Source organism: Coptis chinensis, chromosome 6 (assembly GCF_015680905.1).
Source record: "Coptis chinensis isolate HL-2020 chromosome 6, ASM1568090v1, whole genome shotgun sequence".
NCBI lineage: Eukaryota > Viridiplantae > Streptophyta > Magnoliopsida > Ranunculales > Ranunculaceae > Coptis > Coptis chinensis.
In genome coordinates, this window is record NC_141461.1 from 31,618,367 (window position 1) to 31,642,251 (window position 23,885).

General features: G+C 36.7%; 1 protein-coding gene across 1 annotated transcript; it reads left to right on the plus strand.

The window, feature by feature from the left end:
- Positions 1-1,786: 1,786 nt before the first annotated feature.
- LOC147492587 (uncharacterized) lies at positions 1,787-2,779 on the plus strand. The gene has a single exon (XM_086567553.1). It carries the CDS (start codon positions 1,787-1,789, stop codon positions 2,777-2,779), a length of 993 nt encoding a protein of 330 aa, XP_086423679.1.
- The last annotated feature ends 21,106 nt before the right edge of the window (positions 2,780-23,885 follow it).

The window sequence follows — 23,885 nt, forward strand, 5'->3', positions numbered from 1 at the left end:
TCCTCAAGGTTATCGCAAGCTACATAGACTAAAACGGACTTAAAAGAAATGGAATTTGGAGGTTTTGGGCACACGATGTCTCCATTAGAAAAGCAGAGGTGAACTCCTTGAATGCAACAACTGGTTGATCAAACAGTGGATGATGAACTTCTTATAGCAGAGGTTATACAGAAAGAGTTTGAATTGGATACAGCCAGAGCTAATAGGTCTTCCCTTTTGAGACAAAAGAGTAGAACTTGTTTTGAGGATGAGGGGGACGAAAACACCGCATACTTCCACAATATATGCGGGGTCAAACAGGGGCTTCTATGATCACCGAAGTGGGTGAGGATGGATGGTACTGTGCTTGATGACCAGGAACAAATTAAGCAGTATGTAATAAGCTACTATGAAGAGAAGTATAGGGAGGTCCATGTTCAAGAAGACATAGAATTATTGAGTGTTATACCCAAACTGATTGATGAGGAAGAGAACTACAGTCTAACAAGAGTGCCAGACTATGAAGAAATTCAAAAGACTGTTTTTAGCATGAAAATGGATAGCTCACCTGGACCTGATGGATTCCAAGGACATTTCTACTGCAAATGTTGGGGAATCATAAAGCAAGATGTGTGCTTGGCAATACAATCCTTCTTTATTCAAGGCTGTGTACCCAAAGGATTAAACTCGAACTTTATTGCTTTAATCCCAAAGGGTAATAATGCCAAGAAACTCAGCCAGTATAGACCGATCTGTATGGGAAACTTTCTCTTCAAGATTATTACTAAGCTTCTACAGTTGCGTCTCAATGTGTTGGCTGATGATATCATCACTAAGGAGCAAACTAGTTTTGTACCTTCAAGATGCTCTCAGACAAGCATTTCCATGACCTCTGAGCTGATGAATGAGTTGAAGAAGGATAGATTTGGTGGATCTGTAGCTGTGAAGTTAGACATAACACAAGCTTATGATACAATGAGTTGGAAGTTTCTCTTCCAAGTTATGAAAAGTATGGGTTTTTCAGATATCTGGATCAACTGGATAAGAACCATTGTGAGTTCGGCACAAATCTCTGTGTTATTTAATGGTGGACCTGTTGGTTTCTTTCCTATGCACCGAGGGGCTTAAACAAGGTGATCCTCCTGTCACCATTATTGTTTGCTATTGCTGAAGACACTCGAGTATAGCTATCCATTATCTCGGGGACAAAACCACCTAAAGCTACTAACTGTCATTAAGAAAGTGGCAGCTCCGAGTCATCTTATCTTTGCAGACGACATCATTATCTTTGCAAATGGAGAGATAAGAGGGATCAAAAAGCTCAATCATATCCTGAGGAGGTACGAACGCTTGGTGGACAACTTATCGGGTCAAGACAAAAGTAAAGTTTTTTCAAGAATTTTACTCGGTCGAAAAAGCCGTGGTTGTTGGAGTTGAATATGAAGGAAGGTTTCTTACCAGAGAAATATTTGGGAGTAAGTCTACAACAAGGTAGAGTTACTAGGGCCTGTGTGGCACAGATCTTAGATAAGATTCGGAAAAGGCTTACAAGTTGGAAGGGAAGGAGGCTGTCCTTTCAAGGGAGGGTTACTTTGATCAAGTCAGTGCTATGTAGCATCCCAGTTTACACCATGTCCATCTATGAATGGCCAATGGCTATGGTCAAAGAAGCAGAGGATATCATGAGGAATTTCCTATGGTCGGGTGATCCAAGCATAAGAAAGGGTGTCACAACCGACCAGTATGCAAGCCTACCCGAAGGAGGACTAGGGATTGAAGGCTCAAGCAAATTAATACTGCGGTGTTAATGAAGTTGGCTTGGGAAGTATTAAAGGGTGAAACTGATTTTGCTTTATTCATGAAAGCAAAGTACTTCAATCAAGATGGAGAGTTTATTCAATCTTACAAACCAACCTCTGTTTGGCCGGGGATAAGAAAAGCTCTTGCGGAAGTGAAGAGTAGAACTCAATGGGTGATAGCAAGTGGTGACAAGGTGGATATATGGAGGGACAATTGGTTGGGTAAGCAATCACTGAAAAGCATGCTCAATATCAATTCACTGGAATTAAAGGGCTGTCGAGCTAAGGTTTGTGATTTGCTTGAAGGTGATAATTGGTGCATCCTTGATGTGTTACAGGAGATAATGAATAGAATTCACAAAAGTTCAACCGATGTTCTGAAATGCAGTCCTACCTTTGAGGATTATGTAATTTGGTGCCCTGATCTGCGAGGAAACTTCTCGACGAAATCAGCATATGATGAAATAAGAAAGAGGAGGCCGACTATTACATGGAGTAAGAGCGTCTGGAATAGTTGTATACACCCTCGAACCTCAGCGCTGGCATGGAAAATTATTAAAAGGGGAATTGCAACTGATGAAAGAATTCAGAAAACAGGCATCTCTCTGTCTTCTTGCTGCCGCTTGTGTGGAAGTGCTGGGGAAACTACACAACATCTCTTTTGGCAATGCCGGTTTGCGCAAGAGCTATGGGATTGGGTCAAACAAGTTTTTCAGGTAACCACTGCTATTAATAGCTTTCCCGATACACTAAAGATTAATCAGAATTGGAGTCCTTTGCTGCATGATCTGTGGAAGTCTTGTGTGGTTGCATCTCTGGTAAGTATATGGAAAGAACGAAACAAGGTGCAGTTTGATGGGAAGAAGCCAAAGCTTGGAAACTGCAAGTCGTTTGTTCGATTGCAGCTGAGAATCCGAGTAAGCTGTCAAAGGGCCATCTGTTACAACACCCCTCCGGTTTCGCGATCCTTCAAGATCTTTGGAATGTGGGTATTCAGATGAGAAAAGCACATGAAGTTAAACAATGTACGTGGATTCCACCGAAACCGGACATTGTGAAACTTAACACCCATGGAGCATCAATAGGGGATCCCCGGCCATCCGGGATTGGTATCGCTTTCAGGGAACATGGGTCAATTCCTGCTTACACTAAGCATGAACATTGGGCCGGGGACAACTATAGAGCAGAGTGCATGGCTATCATTGTGGGTGTCGAGACGACCCCTTAAACAAGGATGGAAGAACACGTGGATCGAACCCCACTCGAGCGGCAGCGAAGAAAGCTTTTAACCGGGGATGTTCCTTGGATGCTACAACCTAGATGGATAACATGCATAGAGGGACTTCAAAGGTGGAGGATTACAACCATTTGGAGGGAAGGAAACTTCCGCGGGCGTTCTTGTGGCCAAACAGGGAGTATCTTTGACGGAGAATGAGGAGTGTATCATCATTGGTAGGCCAATCTGGTCAGCACAAGTGGGAAGCTCCATTCCAAATATTTTTCCGATTTGTATGAGTTTGTAATAGGTTATGATATAGACATGACTTGTAGAGAATGAAATAGGGGCAAAGATGTTGCCCACCCTATACACCATCCCTTTTGTATACATTCACGGTTTTAATGAATTCAAACTTACCAAGCAAAAAAAAAAAAAAATAATCAAATTACGTAAATACGTGTTTATATCAATATTCCTACTCTCAATAATGAAGTAGTAATATCGAGACTTCGTGGATTCGCTCCACTCTTAAACCCTCAAGACTTAAATTGAATTCAACTAATCAAACCCAAAAGGAACAATGGTGAGAGTAATGATTTGATGTGAATTTTCTATTCTACCATTCCCAACAATTGAATCTAAACAAGATATAATATAAAGATTTGAACTTTATTTGTTTAAACTCAATTTGAAACTACTCATGCAATAATTGAATTAAACTAATAATGACAAATAAGTGAATCTAAGGATTTAAGCTAATAAATAAATGAAAATGAAACTAGATTATGGAGAACTAATTAACTTTATTTATCTAATAGAACAATAAGAACAAGATATGATTGAATGAATAACAACTATTTTATTTATCTAATGAATGATATTCAATGATTTAAATAACTAAGCTAAAACAAAGAATGAAACTAATTAATGGAATGAAAACTAAGTAATTAACTAATCTAGATCTAACTTTTTCTAACCCTAAACTCCATTAACATTAGCTTCCTAACCTAACTGCCATTAACAAAGAGCCAAGCTTTTGTTTTTATACTTCCAGATCCAAAAATCGTGCATGGGCTTGGAGCCATGTTTTGGGCCGGAAAATCGGGCCCAAAACCCAATTTCTTTAGTCCAAAATAGGCTCTTCAGCTGCAGTTGGCTTCGACAGATGTTTCGTCCACTTCTGCTCCTCTGATTGGGCCAAGGCTTGGACCATTGAAAAGCTCTTTTCGAGCCGGTCGTTTTGACATAAGCTACTCCCAATTCCGAGATCTGAGTCCAAAGATACGGCCTTCGGAAGTTCTGCTGACTTGTGCACTCTTTCTGCCCGCGTTGACCTTGACTTTTCAGCTTTTGACCGGGCTTTACAAAGGCTTTGTCTCCTTGAATCTTGGCCTTTATCACAGAACTTCTTAGCAACCAACCCTTGCTCCTTTATCTCATCAAAGTGGCACATTTCTGCACATAATTGACTTTGAAGCCTGAAATGCATAAAAACACGTGATCAGTATTAACTCTTACTTATTACTCACATAATTGGTCTAAAAGTATGATTGTTAAGGAGTTAAAACTACAGTTTTGGGCTCTTATCAACTTGCTATGCCCACTGAAATACAAGACCCATGGTGCTATTGGGTAGATAATATGCATGTCTACACTTATGAGTTTCTGCATGAGTCGTATGGGGCAGGCATTTTCCCCATCGAGGACCAAGGGGAATATAACGTCGCCTTTGGTAGCCTGTCCATGAACATAGGAACTGTTATGTTTTGGATTATGCTAAACATTTTAGGGGAATGGCGTTTTCTTCTGTGAATGATGCCACTTGCGCCGTCTTCCTTGCTTTTAGCCACGGGACGTATGTGCCATGACCTTCCCGAGAACCTTGATGTCTAGTTTAGCTTGAGCCCATAGCATGAGGCATAAATACCTTCTTATGCCTGTTCTAATTTCCGTATTATGCTATGTTTCTTTCCTGTTTTTTTTGTACACGTTTCACAGATTGGATTATGGTGCGAATCGCATGCGACCCACCAATAGTATTATTCGATCTTTCTCGCGATGACTTGGCGAGGGTGGAGGATACAACCACATCAGGTTGCACCCTACACCCGTCGCACCAAGTGGTGCTTAATAGGTTAGCAATAATAGATGATAAATGGCGGAAGCCCGGCAAATTATCATGGCATGGCAGATCGAAGGAACCTCACTTCTTTATAGAAGAAGGATGAGGAGGATGATGAATAAAGCGGAGATAAGGTAAGTTTTAATTCTAGTTAGTGTCCGCTTATGTCCCAAGCAATTTGATTATTGTTAACCCCATAATGGGTGGAACTCTTATAGAGTTGCGTTAGTTTTTATATTAGTATGTTTTAACCTTGTTTTGCATATATTCCAGAATTTTACGCTTTTCCATGGTATTTTTCTACCCTCTTTATTTAAATGCTTTGAGGACAAAGCATGCTTCTTGTTTGGGGGGGGGCATAGAAACACGTGTAATTAAGGCATCTGTTAAGATATAGATAGGTATAATGTGCATTTGTTTTCTAGTTAAAATTTCAAAATTTCAAAAATATAAATAAATAAGTTATGCTATACACTTAGGAATATTGGTATTGTTTTCTTTCTCTATGCTCTTAATAATCTAGAAGTCTCACGTAGCTTTTGCATTAGAATAATTGTTAGAAACTTAGGTTAAGATGTAGGTAATAATCTTTGTATCTATCTATAAATATATTACATGACTATCTATGATTGTTAGCAGCAAGTTTCTGAAATCTAGGCTAGAGTACTTATTCTACAAATCCTGTGAGAATATAGCCTAAGGCCTTATATGAGCGAAACATTTGAGAAATGACACAAGGGAGAAGTAAAATCCAGATAGAGATATCACACGTCCACTTGCTTGATCACTAAACCATATCCTAAGTGAGAATTTAGGCCCTCTTTGGATCGATATAGCCAGAAATTCAAACCTATGAATTATTTTCCGCTAGTCGCCCCTCTGAGCCTTTCTTTAGCCTTTCATAAACCACAAATCCTTTACCCTGTTACAAAAACAAAATAAAATAAAAAATAAAAAAATAAAAAAAATCAACCTACCCAATCTAGAATAAGTCTAAGAATAGAATGAGGAAGAAAGAAGAAGAGAAAAACCTGTGTAAACAAAAGTTTGTTAATTGTTTCAGAAAATAAAGAAAAGAAGTTTCCATCCAAAGAAAAGAAAAATAAAAATAGAAATAAAATAAAAACTCCAAAAAAATAGAATAAAATGAGTCAAAAGCCAAAGAAAAGGAAATATATATATATATATATATATATATATAAATATATATATATATATATATATATATATATATATATGGCTAAGGATGGAAACAAAGTGTAGAAGCAAAAATAAATAACAAGGTTTTCTCTAGTTACATAATATGAGGACTCTATTATCTCAGACTTGTCCTTTTTGAATATCCATTTCCTTCTTTCTTAAACCATCTCCTAATCCCCGCAACACTTAATAAAGACCTCTAACTCAATTAGGAATAGGTTAGTGTGATAGTAAGTGGCAGATGTGTTTGATCGACTCCGAACTTCTTTGTTGTCATTGAGATTGTAAGGTAAAGTGTGCCCATCGCATGGCTGAGATGCAATGAAAACTTGAGTAGAAAAATAAGAGTGTTGTATCTTGACTATTATTGTGAGAACCTACTTAAGGACGCTTATTCGAAGTTTCAACTAACCTCGCTAGGCATTTCATAGTATTACTCATTGTATATATGTTTATTGTAGATGATTGATTATTATGCATATATTACCTTAGGTTTTCGACTTGATTACTCTATATGCATTGCTAGTGAGAGGTATAGTTAATTTAGAGCATGAATAAGGAAACAATAGTTTTATTTCTTAGTCGTTGTAGTATAGATGAAATTTGTGAGTACCTTCATCGAAAACTCTCACGAGGCTATAACTTCGTCCCACTAGGAAATTCCTAGTGGTTTAAGGCCTTGTTGCATATGGTCAATGCAATCGCATTCAATAAACGAACGGCAGAGTAGATAGAACTCCATTTTTGGTCACTTATTCTAATTTCTCATCTTTGCTTGAGGACAAGCAAAATGCTGTTTGGGGGTGGTTTGATAAGAGCCCAAAACTGTAGTTTTAACCCCTTAACCATCATACTTTTAGACCAATTATGTGAGTAATAATTAAGAGTTAATACTGATTATGTGTTTTTATGCATTTCAGGCTTCAAAGTCCATGATGTGCAGAAATGTGCCATTTTAGCGAGATAAAGGAGCAGAGGTCGGTTGCTAAGGAGTTCCGTGATTAAAGGCCAAGATTCAAGAAGACAAAGCCTTTGTAAAGCCCGGTCAAGAGCCGAAAAGTCGACGCGGGCAGAAACAACACACAAAGTCAGCAGAACTTCCGAAGGTCGTATCTTTGGACTCAGACCTCAGAATTGGGCCTACCTTATGTCAAAACAACCGGCTCGGAAAGAGCTTTCCAATGGTCTAAACCTTGACCAATCAAAGGAGCAGAAGTGGACAAAAAGTCTATTGAAGCCAAATCCAACTGAAGAGGCCTTTTTGGACTGAAAGAATTGGGCCTACCTTATGTCAAAACAACCGGCTCGGAAAGAGCTTTCCAATGGTCTAAACCTTGACCAATCAAAGGAGCAGAAGTGGACAAAAAGTCTATTGAAGCCAAATCCAGCTGAAGAGGCCTTTTTGGACTGAAAGAATTGGGTTTTGGGCCTGATTCTCTGGCCCAAAACATGGCTCCAAGCCCATGCATGATTTTTGGATCTGAAACATATAAAAACAAAAGCTTAGCTCTTTGTTAATGGTAGATAGTTAGACCTAGATTAGTTAGCCTCCATTAATTAGTTTTAGAACTTAGTTTTAGAATTTCAATTAGTTAATTAATTAGTTTTTCATATCTTGTTTTAGATCTAGTTTCATGTTTAATTAATTACTTTAGAACAAAGTAGATTATTAATTTAGTATTTGAATCATTGTTTATTATTCATTAGATTAATAAAATAGTGTTCTTGGTAATCTAGTTTCATGTTCATTTATTTATTAGCTTAAATCCTTAGATTTACTTATTTGTCATTATTAGTTTAAGTCAATTATTGCATGATTAGTTTCCATTTGAGTTTAAATAAGCAAAGTTTCAATCTTTATATCATGTCTTGTTCGAATTTGATTGGGAATGATAGCGTGATGATTCTCGGCTAAACCTCTATTAGAGGGGGTTGAGAAGCCTTGATGAAAGCTTGATTCCGATTATCGTAGAGTCATCGTAATTTCCTTTCCACTCTAGAAATGATTAGTTCACCATGAGAATGGGTGTAATCGTTCACATGCTAGTTATGAATTGGTAGAAATGTCATGTGTAATTAGGGATTAGGAATAACCAGTTGTTCTCATGGGCGATTCAATTCGGATTACTGACGATTAAATCGTTAGTGGATTAAGTTGAACTAAGGTGGAATCAATCCCCCTCTAACTCCTTATCATAGAATCGACGTAGTATTCCCATAGTTGTTTAAATAGTCGACTAGTTGCATCTTGTGGGTAGTTGCATTGTAGTCTAGTTATCATTTCATAAATCTCTCATTAGACTTTAGTTAAGATTATTTATACGTAGATAACATTACTTTGTGAAAGAACTAGGAATGGAACGAATCATCTACTCCACTATATCTCAATAGGATTGAGAATAGAAATCTTTGATAAATTTAGGCACGTAATTAAGTTGTAGTTTATTTATGTTTTGAATTTTATCGTTCATTTCATAGGTAAACTTTATCTTTTTATGTTTATCAGGTGGCATATGTAGCAGTATGACTGGTGCTTACCAGCTATAACTTGTTTGGGCTCTACTCTCATATATTAGCACCTACTTTTTCCTTCAAACATGTCCCCTCTCCCATGCTTGCTCAAACTATATATTCCATTTTAGTTTGTGCGCTTGTAGCTGAATATGGATCTTAAACATTAGTATTCATATTAAGATTCGAATTGATTGCTCGCTAATCTTCTGCACCACCTATGCTTTGGAAAAAATTACATATTTGCGCTATTTATTCTACTAGGTGTTTATATATTTTGCAGTGAAATATCATGTCGATGCTTTAATTTTACTTTGATTATAATCTATAATTTGTCTATGTGATGCTTACTTGGTTACCTTGTATATGGGTGCATTTACTAGCTATTTTATATCAAGTTATATTTGAGTGTCACTACCTCTTTTCAATTGCAGAACTCAAGTTTGTGGGTGTGTTAATAATGTGAGCTAGGATTTTGTGGCTCCCTTAGAGGAATGAATGCTGCACGTGTCAATGAATGTTACAAGTTGGGAATTTTTTTTAGTAGGGTGGAGTCTAATAGCTATACAATAACATTTTGGATTGTGATGGATATATATAATGATCTATTTTGAATGATACTTTTGCACCTAGCTTTCTAGATAAGTGTGTAACTTTTGAACTTATAAATAATTTTGAAATCTAGTATTTGGTTAAATATGGATTTTGTTTGTTGGTTCAAATTTTCGTTTCATATGATTCTTAGGAAATTCGAAGAAAAGTGTGGAATCCGAAAAAAGAGAAGCAATGAAATCTCATGTAATGGCATCTAATTTGAAATCAGTGTGCATGTCATTTTTCTTTGTCAGTGTAGAATTAGTGGTATCCACACATTTGTAATTTATGACGCCTGATAAGTACAAATTGCGTCTTATTGAGAAATGGGTTAAAATGGCATAATGGAAGTAAGTCAGGATGATACACAGAATGTAGGATGATACACAGAATGTATCATCCTATGAGAGAGTTAGATATGATTTTTTCTTTATGATACTTTGCAGTTTTTTACATGAAATACAATGTATTATTTTTCTTGCCTAAAAGAGAAGACTCGTTACCTTTTCAAAGAGAAGACTTGTTATCATCTGAAAGCCAATAAAGTAAAGTGAGGAGAGTTTCTGGCGCATAGATGAGAGACCGAGTTACAAGAAATATTGGTATATTGGTATGAGCCACATTGGTATATAGTATGTATGTATATAACATCCTTAGTTGCTCAGCAGGATGCTATATAGTATGTATCATCCATACTATAATATGATATATTGTCTATATCATCCTTACTTTGGCAGACCAAAACTTCCAGTAAAAATGGTGAGAACCAAGTGATAATGGTGCTCAACAGGATGCTATATAGTATGTATCATCCAGACAAATGTATGATACATTGTATGTATCATCCATACTTTGGCAGATCAAAACTTCCAGTAGGAATGGTGAGAACCAAGTGATAATGGTGTTCAACAGGATGCTATATAGCATGTATCATCCAGACAATTGTATGATACATTATATGTATCATCCTTACTTTGGCAGACCAAAACTTCCAGTAAGAATGGTGAGAACCAAGTGATAATGGTGCTCAACAAGATGTTATATAGTTTGTAGCATCCAGACAATATGTATCATCCTTACTTTGGTAGACCAAAACTTTCAGTAAGAATGGTGAGAACCAAGTGATATGATAATGGTGCTCAACATGATGCTATATAGTATATAGCATTCTAGACAATTGTATGATACATTGTATGTATCATCCATACTTTGCCAGACCAAAACTTCCAGTAAGAATGGTGAGAACCAAGTGATAATGGTGCTCAACAGGATGCTATATAGTATGTAGCATTCCAGACAACTATATGATACATTGTATGTATCATCTTTACTTTGGCAGACCAAAACTTTTCTAGGGTTGCTTTGAGAGAGAACATAACAACAAGAAGTACCACATCCAAAATATATTCTAACTTTATGAAGTCACATAGATCCTAATGAGTAATGAAATTATCCTTAACAAAATTGACATCTTTAGCAACATAGAAAAAATGGATCATCACTCTTGTCCCCACATTCTAAAATCTACAAAATATACATTTTCAGCACCATATACAAAATGGATCATTACATTAGTATCCAATATCCACATTGTAAATTTATAGACAAAAAACTAACTAAAGCACCGAATGACCCTTGAAAAGATATACAGTTTTAGCAACAAATACAAAATGGATTACCATTTTAGTTCCCACATTCCAAATAATTTTTTGGTTAGATGATATAGCAACCATTCCCTTCGCCTCTCCACCCTCAACGCCATGAACACCCTTGCCTTTTTATCATCATCAAGGATCTCTAAAGCTTTAATGAAAGTAATGTTATCTAGGTCAGGCACATTTTCTAATTCAGCAATGATCTTTGCTTCTTCTGTATGCTAAACAATAGAACCAGTAATTTGTTTCTTCATATTATGACCCTTTTCAGAAACTCCAGTAGTTTCCATGCCATGAATTGCCTCTTCCATACCTTCTCCAGTGATTGTTCGTAGTTTTCTAGCATTGCATTGATCGCATGATCGTGTTGATCGATTTCTCTTAGCATTAGTTGATGGGACTTGAACATTTTTCATCACCTTTTGCCTTCATTCTAAATAAAAGATATATTTACTTAATCGGTTGATAACCTTAAAACCTTACAGTCGGACGACATAGAAAATGACGCAAACAATACATGTTTACTAAGTAACCAAGTAAGTCTCTGTATAGTTCATTTATCCTATTCATGCTCCATAAACCAAAATGACAAATGAAAAGGGACTGACCATTTTGATCCTTACCATGCCCCAAAGCAGCTAATTCTTCATCTACTAAGTTGATCACTGCATTTGGGGGAGGAGTCACAGTGCCTCCTACTTCAGCCCTGGCTGCTCTTGATGCCTTTGTCCGATATTTTGATTCTAGAAGAATCACCACCTCATACCTAGACTACATATAACGCATGATACGTTCATTTCTTTCTCGAAAGTTCAGACCATTTCCACTTCGATTTGTCTAAGCCATATGAAACCTGAAATAAAACGTTTTTATAATTCTTTGAGGTACCAACACCTCTAATAAAGCTCTACAAATGCTCCAAAATAAAATGATATATTACTTAGACTTAATTAAATAATAAAGCTCTACAAACTCCAGTAAAAAAAAAATTAAGATAAGGAGGCAAAAGCAGCTTACAGAAAAGACGTGTTTAGGTGGTGGTGGTGGTGTTTGGTTCGAAGGCGGAGGCTAGATAGGCGGTGGTGGTCTGTGGGAAGTGACTGGGGGTTTGTACAATTGGAGAGACGACATGATTTCGTGTTCCAGAAGTTTGGTGATGTGGTGGAGAAAGAGGAGTGAAATTTCCGTCATTTCAGGGGAAGGATATTTTGTGAAATATCACACGTGTCAGAGGGCTAGTCATAGGGGTGGAACTTGGGTAGGGTTAGCCCAATCCCGATAGACTAAAACCCGATTTTTGTTGGTCCTGGCTAACATGTCAGATTCGTGGTCCGGGCTTGGTTTTGTAAAATCAAAACCCGACTTGGTTTTTGGTTGGGCTCGAGTTAGAATATCAAAAAATCAAAAAACCCGAGCCTGTGTGCATATATGTACGTATATCTTTCAATCATTATATTATGGTAAAAAATAAGGTTGAGAATCTCTATTTTAGAGATAATAATGTAATCAACAAGGTTAGTTTTCCTTTCAAACAATCAAATCTCTTTGATTTCATTAAAAGATTTCAATTTCGATATTTTTTAGTTTTGTTTATTCCAAAAAAAAAATCCGAGAAGTTTGACCAACCCGACATAACCCGACCCAACTCGAATTGGTCAGGCTAGGGCTTGGGCTGAAAATTTACGGACCGACTAGGGCTTGGTCCCCGGCTTGAGTTATGCCTCAAGCCGACCAAACCCGCCCAAGTTCCACCCCTAGTTGGTCATGAGGTCGGTGAAAATCTACTTAAAGCGAAAGAGCGAAAATACACTTTTTCCAAAAATTGTATTCTCTGACCGGAAAGTTTCTTCATCAATTTCAGAACAACAGTTGGTGAAAATCTTCTTTGTACTAGGTACGTTATACAAACTCATTATTGCATTTAATTTGTAGTTGTTCGTCCATGCATTTAATTTGTAGTCTAAAAGTTAGAGTGAATTGTATGTCAAAGTTTGAGTGATTCTATAGGGGAATTATTCAGTTTAGTAGTCAGTTAAGTTGTTGTTCTAGTTTTCTTACAACGTCGTGTACCTTTGGTTTTGTCGGTGTTCAATTACAGTTATGTAGATTAATAGTGTCTGACTATTTATTTCATGGTTATTTCATTTCCTTTTTTTTTTGCTGAGATCAAGGTTCTTTATCCTATGAGGGCTTCTTCAGTGCACGAGATGTTTTGCTATACATACGGTTCCTGACCACACATTTTCTAGCATGCGGATATATATGGGCAATATCCAAATCCATATCAGAAACCCATGTTAGTCAAGGTTGATAATATATTCCACTCTGCTTGACTCCAATATTTGTACAGATACAATGGTGTGAGGACAATAAAGACGAATGTTCAAGCATTACTACGATGATATTAATTTGATTCGAGTTGAAAGTAGCTATGTGGAAGGAAGGAAAGTATGTTGCTGAGGCTTTGATGATCGATTAACATAGGGAACATGACAGTAGCCAAAATAATCTTCAAATGGGTAGCATGATTCATTGGGTGTTGGCAGTAAAACAGTACTGAGCTAGTCGTGATGGTGAGAATGGATATTAAACGTCACAAAAGAAAATTAACCTAGTTTTCATGAAACAAGGGCAGTAAGAGCTATGATGCATGGATACGGGTACAGGGACCGATACAGCGACACGGATATGGGGTATGATACAATATTTTTGATAATCTTGGATAGGGGTATGACATATAAAAGTCTAAAAGTTAATCAAGTGAGCAGAGCGAACATTCTGGACCAAGGGGGGGTATGTGGCCAAAATGTCATTTGGTTGGTTTCTGTCCGTCTGTCTATCCTCATTTTTCTTCTCTTGGGTCTCCTCTCCCTCTCCACTCTCCATGCCTTCCTCCCTCTTCCTCTCCCTCTCCGCTCATGCCCCCACTGCTATGCAGTATACTAGTATAAGTTGATAGATGTTTAATGTGATTAAAAAGAGCAAGCCAAAAAGAATGCTAACTGGGATTGGAATCATCAAATGGGCCTCTGCTAGCTTATAACAATACCAATGGTGGTCCATACTATTAGTGATTAGAGTTGGATTTAAAATTGGCCCATGTGTCTATCCCAATTAGCGATTACAGCTGATTTAAAATAGGCCCATATTTCACTTTAAATAATTTTTTTTTTGCTAAAAGGTAATTGATTAATGAAGAATAAAGATTACAAAAGTATAAGTTAAAGATTAAGAACTGCTTAGGGAAGGTAACATCATTTGTGTACCTTTTCTAAAACATCAATGAGCTAGTTGACAAATCTAAAATAAGTGGTGTAGTGATTCTCTAGATTTTTCATGAAGAGTGGTCTACTGTCCCACCATTTTCTTTCACCTTGAGCCAAGGTTGCCCCATGTTTAGAGCAACCATTGGCTCCAAGGTTAGTCTCCCTCCAAGTGGCTGTGACGTTGATCCATGTTGCCTGCTCCTTCATAGTTTGCCACTTTTCGCGGACTCTCCAATGTATTTTATCTTCCTGAAAAGCTTGGACTACAAATTTCGAATCACTTTCCACCCATATATATTTCCAACCAAGGTCCATCGCCTTTTTTATGGCTTCCACAATAGCAACTGTTTCAGCCATGTAACTCGTAGTGACTCCCAGTCCTCTTGCCGTTGCACCTAAGAACTCACCTTTATAATTTCTCATAACCATTCCCCAACCTGATCTCCTAGGATTCCCTCTCAAGCACCCATCAGTATTTATCTTTAAGATTCCAGGTGGAGGGAGAGTCTAGAAACATTCAAGGATTTTTGGTGCTTTTCTCAGCTTGTGTTGAAAATTGAAGAATCTAAGAATCTTTAAGTCATGAACCGAGTTCTCCATATGCCCTGCAGATCTGTGGTGAGCTCGAATGATTGCTCTTCTTGCCAAAAAGCAAATTTGTGAGAAGCTTGAGGCTTTATTATCGTATAATACTCTGTTTCTGTTCTTCCAAAGACTCACCATCATTGTTAAAGAGCAAGCTTTCCACATATCAAGTATGAGAGAGTTGTAATGATTCCCTTACTACTAGACATCCTGAAATGATTCCGGATCCTTGCGAGTGCTAAAAATGTCTCGAGCATATTTCCACACTCTTTTGGCCAAAGAGCATTGAAAGAGAATATGGTCCAGAGTTTCTTGATGATTGAGACAGATGCAACATCTAGAAGCCAGCTGCATTTTTCTCTTTTGTAGTTGGTCATCTGTTCGAGTTGCACCATGTGCCAACTTCAATGCTATCCCTTGTGTTCTCGGCAGAACTTTGGAGATCCATATATACTTACACCATGATATCCATACCCTGGTATCATCTCTTGCAATATTAGGCTGCGGAATAGTTCCCAGATCAATACCCATTTGCTACAACACTTGAATCATATTTTCAGAAAAATGCCAGTTTTCTCCCTGAATGTAGTCACTGAGCTTTGACTGGAACTTAACAATATCCTTTCTCTCATCCTAAAAGAAGTCGCAAAGTGGTTTCTTCAACAAACAATTCTCTATCCAGAGATTAATAGAGGCGCCATTGCCCACAGTCCATCCATGTAGCTGTTTCATTTCACTTAGAGCCCATTTAATACCTTTTCAAACAGTGGATGTTTTGTTATTTGACCATCCCCCTGTTCGATTGGTATATTTACCTTTCATGAAGGACGCCCAATCACAATCCTCTATTAGAAGGCTCCACGCTTGTTTCATAAGCATTGAGAGATTTATATCTTGAAGTCTCCTTATCCCAAGTCCTCCTTCCTCTGTAGGCTTGCATGCTTTCCCCCATGATACAGTGATAAACTTCCTTTCTGTCGGATTTCCACTCCAAATTAAATTTCTGATTATAGCTTCACATTCCTTTATCACTGATTTTGGCCACTTGTATATAGCCATATTGTGCACTGGGATGCTGTTTAGAACATGTCTTGCAAGTACTACTCTTCCTTGAAAAGATAGTAATTTTCCGGCCCATCCTGAAGCTTTTCTTCTGATCTTATCCACCAAAGGAGAAAGTGCTATTTTCATTACTCTCCCCATGACTAGGGGAACCCCTAGGTATTTTTCTGGCAGGGTTCCTTCCTTGATATTCAATGTTTCCTGTATAAGATTTTTCCTTTTGGTGGTCATTGGGATGAGAAAAATCTTGCACTTGTCCTTGTTAATGATTTATCCAGACGAGTCTTGATATCTATTAAGAATCTTGACAATATGTCTAGTGCATCTCATGTTAGCATTACTAAAAAAGAAAATATCATCTGCAAACATTAAATGTGATGGACTATAGTATTTACCATTAACCACCATATGCAGAATCTTCTTATCTTGGACAAGCTTACTGATGTTCCTGCTTAAGCAGTCCTTTGCCAACGCAAAAAGCATTGGAGAGAGTGGATCACCCTGTTTCAGCCCTCTCTCTGCAGAAAAATGACCTTTTGGACCACCATTGAGCATAATAGACATTGAGTTGCTAGAAAAATCTCTTTTTAGCCATTGAATCCATACATCACAAAATCCCACATGCTTTAGGACTGCCCATAAGAATTCCCAATCAATTGTATCAAAACCTTGAGAAATGTCGATCTTGATTGCTATGCTGCCCCCATACCAAGGTGTTTGGAGTTCATTGATTAACTCTGAAGCTAACCCAATGGCTTGTTGATAGTTTCTATTTGGGATGAAAACATATTGCTCCTTGCTGATGATCCTTTCAGCAATTGGGGTCAGTCTTGTGGCAAGAATCTTGGTGATGATCTTGAACACAAAATTAGATAGACAGATAGGCCTGAATTTGTTAACCTGATTAGCATTTTTTTCTTTCGGGATTAACACAATGAAGTTTGAGTTTACTCCCATAGGTAGTCAAGATTTGATAAAGAAATATCTTATAGCTCTGACTAAATCATATTCCACAATGTCCCAGCATTGCTGAAAGAAAAAACCCATAAAACCATCTGTGCCTGGGGAGCTGTCAGCTTTGAGGTGAAAAACTGCTGCCCTCACTTCTTGTGCAGATATAGATTGAATGGCCTGACACTGGAACATCCCAATTTTCTTTAATAGTGTCTTTGAAGGATGAGTGTGAACACCACATGTTGAAGAATTTGAAAGGAATATTTTTTGGTCGAGGAATATCTACGCATCGACCAACTATAGGAGAGTGATCCGAGCATAGCCTGTTTCATACTTTATAGTTCCAACTAGGGTATTTGGAGCTCCAAAGAATGTTGGAGAACATCCTGTCCAGTTTTCCCAGAATTTTTAATCTCCCGACTTGCTTGTTCCACCAAGAAAAGTGAAATCAATTGCAAGGAACTTTCAATAAGCCCATTAACTTGAGTCAAACTATTAAAGAGAGAAACCCTAAAGCAGTAGCCGCCTCCTTCACTTGTGTTTTTTTATAAGGGTGCCTCACTCACCAACGCAACTAGAGAATAAAAGAAAGTTAGTGAAGATGAGAAGACAGATTGAAGAAGAAGATAGATCTAAGAAGAACTCACACTTTTTCTTCTATCTCTCTTTCAACTTACTTTAAGTCGGAATACACAAGTGGTATCCATCTTCTCGACAGTGAAACCAGGAAGCTCTATGGTTGATTCACTGCTACATTTTTCTCCATTATGTTGTCATGTGGGATGGACTTATATTACTCGTACGCAGGTACATTTCAAATCTCGTGTTACTTTTACATAGTAGGCGTGATTACAACTACTTGAATAAGGCCATCAAATTTGTGCTTAGGGCATGGTATTTATAGCAGTTCATAGCCATTGTTGAAATATATTTGATAATTTGTGCTGGTCGTATGCTAATAAGTAGAGTGACCAAGCCAGCATGGAGTTTTAACTTGAGTTCATTTGTAAATAACAAATATGACCAATATATATATGGGGCCTTGGTTACCATTTGGACTTTGAATATGATATCTCAAGAAGTTATTAGATATTGCAGAGATTTGTGAGTACAGAGTTAACTGATATAGAGTTTATAACGTTGAGTTCATTATAACGTGGAGTTTATTTAAGACATATAATCTCTTGTCTAAATGTAGATATGCTAAGGGAAATAACAAGCGTTACTTATATGACATCTTTTTAACTATGATTTCTAGCTTTTCCACATCATTTTTTTTATCTCGGTGAAGTGGATAATCCCTTTGTACATACAATTTCAATTGCACATTTTGTTCTCTTATGACTAATTATTAGTGCAACACCATGTTATACAATATGTATGGGTTCTCAGTGAATAATATAGTGGTGTTGATATGTTATTTCAGTAACTAGTTGGACAGCCATGCCATTTTTCTTTGTCAACCATACTTTGACTCCAGAACAAATGTTTCAAAATGTAATACCTTTTTAATGTTTTCATGTAGTCATATAGTTAAATCTTTCTAAATCCGTTCATGAGATATTGCTTATTATAAATGTTTTTAGTAACAGTAACATATGTTGTAACTATAAGTTTCTCTTCAACTAGAAGCATTTCTATCTTATAAATTTAGCAAAATTATTAATTTAGTCCTTTGGTCTCGGAACTTTACAATTTTATTATTTAAGCACGATAATTATTTTATTGCATATTAAATTATCGGGGTTCTATTGTACCAAAAGGAACCATGAAACCACTTAAACATTAAGGCCATCTAGAATGTCTATTGAAGCATGGTCATCTAGATTAGGGATATTATGTACCAGAATGTAATCAGGATATTAGTTAAATATCCGATTTATTATGTACATAATAAATAAGGACACACTTAAACATTAATGGGACACACTAAATAAATATGTACATAATGTAAAAGACTAGGGATAGAGAGGTAATTGGACAAACTAAATTTTTGAAAATGAATTTGGTCAATTTAGTAAGGACACATTTCCTAATCGCTATTGCGAGTGGCATGTGGAAAATGGTTTTTCAAATTTTGGCCTCCACTATTACTGGCAAGTGGTGGATTTATTATACCCGCCATACCTATTGGTGTGCAAAATATACGCTATCTCGCTAAAACTGACGGTATAGATAGGTAATAAAATAGCAATAACATGTGTAAACTGTTCCATGTCATGAGATTTCATTGTTCGTGCCAACACAATCCCCATATGCTGTCCCTCTAGGTATGAAAATATTTGAAAAGAAGGTTATGATAGAGTTGGCTATCCCAGTGGTTGTTAAGTTATAATGATCTGTCTTCTCAATTTGAAAAAAATTTCAATTTGAGAAGACAAATCATTATAACTTAACATCCACCAAAGGTAGCTAACTCTATCATGTCCAACTTTTTAATTATTTCCTTACGTTTTAGGTTAAGTTTGGGTAAAAGGTTGTTCCATAGATATAGATAAATATCTGTCACAGTGATACATCACATTAGAAATGGTTTAGCATCGTGACAAATATAATAAGGGAAAAGTCTTAAACAGTCAAATGTTAAGACATATCAGTAAATCATATTGATGTATTGATATTTCTCTATTGTTGTCACAACGTTTAATCATTTTTTGTCATGTAGTACTATGAAAATTGTCATATCTAATTTTGCTTTTGTCGAACATTTAACCTAAAGGCTCATGCTTAGACAATTTCATGTTACGATTATCAACGATTGGGAGAGGGTTATTGGGTTTGGGGTGGTAGTGCGTTTTAATGTTAGTTGGCTTCGAGAAACATTATAAGACTTGTTATGCTTTGATGACATCTGTGAACGGAAGATACACAGACAAAAATTCTCTCGAAGCCAACGGACTTTGAAACGCACTGCCACCCCTAGCCCCTATAACTCTCTCCCAATCGTTATTGAATAAGTATGGAGTTTTCTTTACTATTTGTGTAAAACTATGGGAAGTGGTGGTGTCAATCCAACGAATGCAAGTGGTGTGCAACCAATGTTGGATAATGGCTCTGGAAAATGTAAAGACTGAAAAAACGATTAACACCCAACTAAGATGGTATCCGAACATGGAAGTGATTTTGGTTGACAATGAGTTTGAAGTTAGGCATGTAAATGGTGTAGATTCTTATATAGTTAACACCAAATCTTGTTGACTAGATTCTTATATAGATTCTTATATCCGAACATGACAATGATTTTGGTTGACTATGTCCAATCTTGTTATAAGGTAGAGAGAATCAAGAAGGTTTAAGGAGTAAGTATGAAACCTTTAAATGGCCAAAAATTATGGAGGAGACCAATATTGAGGGGATGGTGGAATTTTTACCACCACTTGATAGAAGAATGCCAGGAAGATATAGAAAGAATAGAAGAAAGGATCCACATGAATCACCAAAGAAACCTTCACATCTGTCAAGGAGGGGGGCATAAATACATTGTTCTAATTGTAAGGAGGTTGGCCACAATATGAAAGGTTGCAAAAAGGAATTTGTTTCAGCACCCCCACAACAAAGAAATAGTTATATAAGTATTACATTAATGTTTAATAATTTAAATGTGTTTAATTATGTAAGTATTACATAATTTTTTTTTGAATAATGTAAATGTGTGTAATTATTACAGGGAAAGAAGAGAACCAATTCAGATGCAAAGAGAACACCAACTGGTGACTCTACCCCAAATGTGTGTGATACCACTTCAAAAAAAAAGGGTGAAGCCACCACCTGGGTTTGGAGTGATTGAATGTCAAAACACTGGGGATACATACATAAAGGCTAGTGAATTTTTAGAAAGTTTAGAGTGGTTTTGTTAAACTTTTTTTTTATAAAATACATACAATTAGTAATACAATTTTTTTGTATGACCATAGTTACCAGGTCAGAAAAGGGGAAGATGGATAAAGAAAGATGCTCCTTGATAAGTGCTTAAAAAGTGCAATTTAACCCTCGATTATACCTCTTGTTTAGCCATCTTAGTGGACTAATAGTGTTTGTAAGGTATGTTTTATGATTCTATAGGTGAAAGAGAAAGTTTTGTGGAATATTAGAGAAAAAGGGGTAAAACAGAGCAATTCGGAGCATTAAGGATCACATAGGAAGTCCGTGGACAATCATGGAGAAGGCCAAGGATGCGACTTGGACCTATTTTAAAGCCTATTTGGAAGCCCAAGGCCAAAGGATTCATTGCTTGGGCCAAAGCCCGCAAAAGAGGATAGAAGGATAGAGCAGATGAGACAAAATAGACTTCCGCGTCTGGGACTCATGGATCGCGCGTCCAGACGCATTGCTCGCGTCTGAGACACATGGATTGTGCGTGTAGACGCATGAAATGACACTGTAGCCAATTCCTTCTCAGTTTTGGAGATGAAGTTGGACTCTGAAAGAAGTCTATTTGTATGAGGAAACAAATGGCGGTTTGGAATGCTTCTAGAACTCATTGTATAAATAGAGGACCTAAGTGCCTTGATTTACGTAAAATAATTAGCTTACCTACGAAATGAACGATGAAACTCAAAACGTAAGTAAACTAAAACTAGCTTATGATGCTTATATGCTTATCAAAGATTTCTCTACTCTCAATCTTATGAGATATAGTGGAGTAGGAAGTTCGTTCCACTCCTAGTGCTCTAGCATGGAATTGTTTTCTAATCTAATTAGTCGTTTTTAAGTCTAATGAGAGCTTTACGAAGGGTGTTATACTACGATACAATATGAAATTGATTATTTGAATTTAACTACGAATGCTATGGAAATACGATTGTTTTTGAATCTAGATAAAGGATTAGAGTGGAATTGAATCCACCTCGAATCCAACTTAATAACCTAGTATAAATTCTTGTATCTCGATTCTCACGTTCTTACGGCAAGAATTCGAGTTCTAATCCCTAGTGTTCATGGAATTTCTACCGAATACTAACTAGCATGTGAGGTCGTCTACCCATTCTCATGACGAATCACGACCTTCTAGATTGGAATAGATTCTACAATGCTTCTACACTATACCACTAAGTTTTCATCAAGGCTTCATCAACCCCTCTAATGGAGGTTTTAGCCTTGAATCATTCCGCAATCATTCCCATATGAATCTAAACTAAACATATTATCAAAGATTCGAAATTTACTAATCTAAACTAAACGATAATTAAATTCTAATTAACAACTAAAAAATGGTAACCAACAATAATTAAAACTAGATCTAATAGATTGAAATAACACAATTCGAAATTGATAAAATAACTATTTTATTTATCTAATCAATCAAGAACAATGATTCAAAAACTTAATCTAAAACAAGAATTGAAAATGGAACTAAAACTTAATTTAATTAATTAAACTAGATCTAGAATTATCTATATTGATTTAGGTCTAACTAGCTACCATTAACAAAGAGCTAAGCTTTGGTTTTTATATCTCCAGATCCAAAAATCGTGCATGGGCTTGGAGCCATGTTTTGGGCCAGAGAATCAGGCCCAAAACCCAATTCTTTCAGTCCAAAAAGGCCTCTTCAGCTGCAGTTGGCTTCAACAGACTTTTCGTCCACTTATGCTCCTCTGATTGGGTCAAGGCTTAGACCATTGGAAAGATCTTTCTGAGCCGGTCGTTTTGACATAAGGTAGGCCCAATTCCGAGGTCTGAGTCCAAAGATACGGCTTTCGGAAGTTCTCACTTGTTGTGTCTTTGTTTACGCCTCGCGTCGACTTTTCAGCTTTTGACCGGGCTTTAGAAAGGCTTTGTCTTCTTGAATCTTGGCCTTTAATCACGGAACTCCTTAGTAACCGACCTTAGCTCCTTTATCTCGCTAAAGTGGCACATTTCTGCACATAATGGACTTTGAAACCTGAAATGCATAAAAATACGTAATCAGTGTTAACTCTTAATTATTACTCACATAATTGGTCTAAAAGTATGACTGTTATAGGGTTAAAACTACAGTTTTGGGCTCTTATCAAACCACCCCAAACAGCATTTTGCTTGTCCTCAAGCAAAGATGAGAAATTAGAATAAGTGACCAAAATGGAGTTCTATCTACTCGCTTTACTGAGTGCAATTGCATTGACCATATGCAACAAGGCCTTCAACCACTAGGAATTCCCTAGTGGACGAGTTATAGCCTTGTGAGAGTTTTCCAGTGAAGGTACTCACAAACTTCAACTATACTACAACGACTAAGAAATAAAACTATTGTTTCCTCATTCATGTCCCAACTATCTATACATCTCACTAGCAACTGAATAAGAATAACCAAGTTAAAACCCTAAGCTAATACATGCATAATAATCAATCATCTATGATACAAATATAAATACTACTAGTAATACTATGAAATGCCTAGCAGGTTCGTTTCTGAAAACTCGGAATAGCGTCCTTAAGTAGGTCCTCACATAAATGTCAAGACAAAAACCACTCTGATTTTTCCGCTCAAGTTTCGCTACTCCAGTATGTAGTGGGCACACTTTACCTTACAATCTCAATGACAAACAAGGAAGCCAGAGTTGATCAAACACATCTGCCACTTACTATCACACTAACCTAATCCTAATTGAGCTAGAGCTCTTTATTAGGTGTTGCGGGGATTAGGAGATGGTTTAAGAAGGAAGGAAATGGATATTCAAAAGGACAAGTCTGAGATAATAGAGTCTTCATATTATGTAACTTAGAGAAAACCTTGTTATTTTCTTTTGCTTCTATACTTTGTTTCCATCCTTAGCTATATTTTTCTTTTTCTTTTCTTTGGCTTTTGACTCCCTTTTATTCTATTTTTTTGGAGTTTTTATTTATTTCTATTATTTTTTTTTCTTTTCCTTGGATGGAAACTTCTTTTCTTTTTCTGAAGCAACTACTAATTTACGTTTACCGCGTGTTTTTCTTCTTCTTTCTTCACTCATTCTATTCTCA

Excerpts from the sequence above, each read along its gene's own strand:
- LOC147492587 (XM_086567553.1), top strand. The coding sequence starts at position 1,787 with ATGAAGTTGGCTTGGGAAGTATTAAAGGGTGAAACTGATTTTGCTTTA.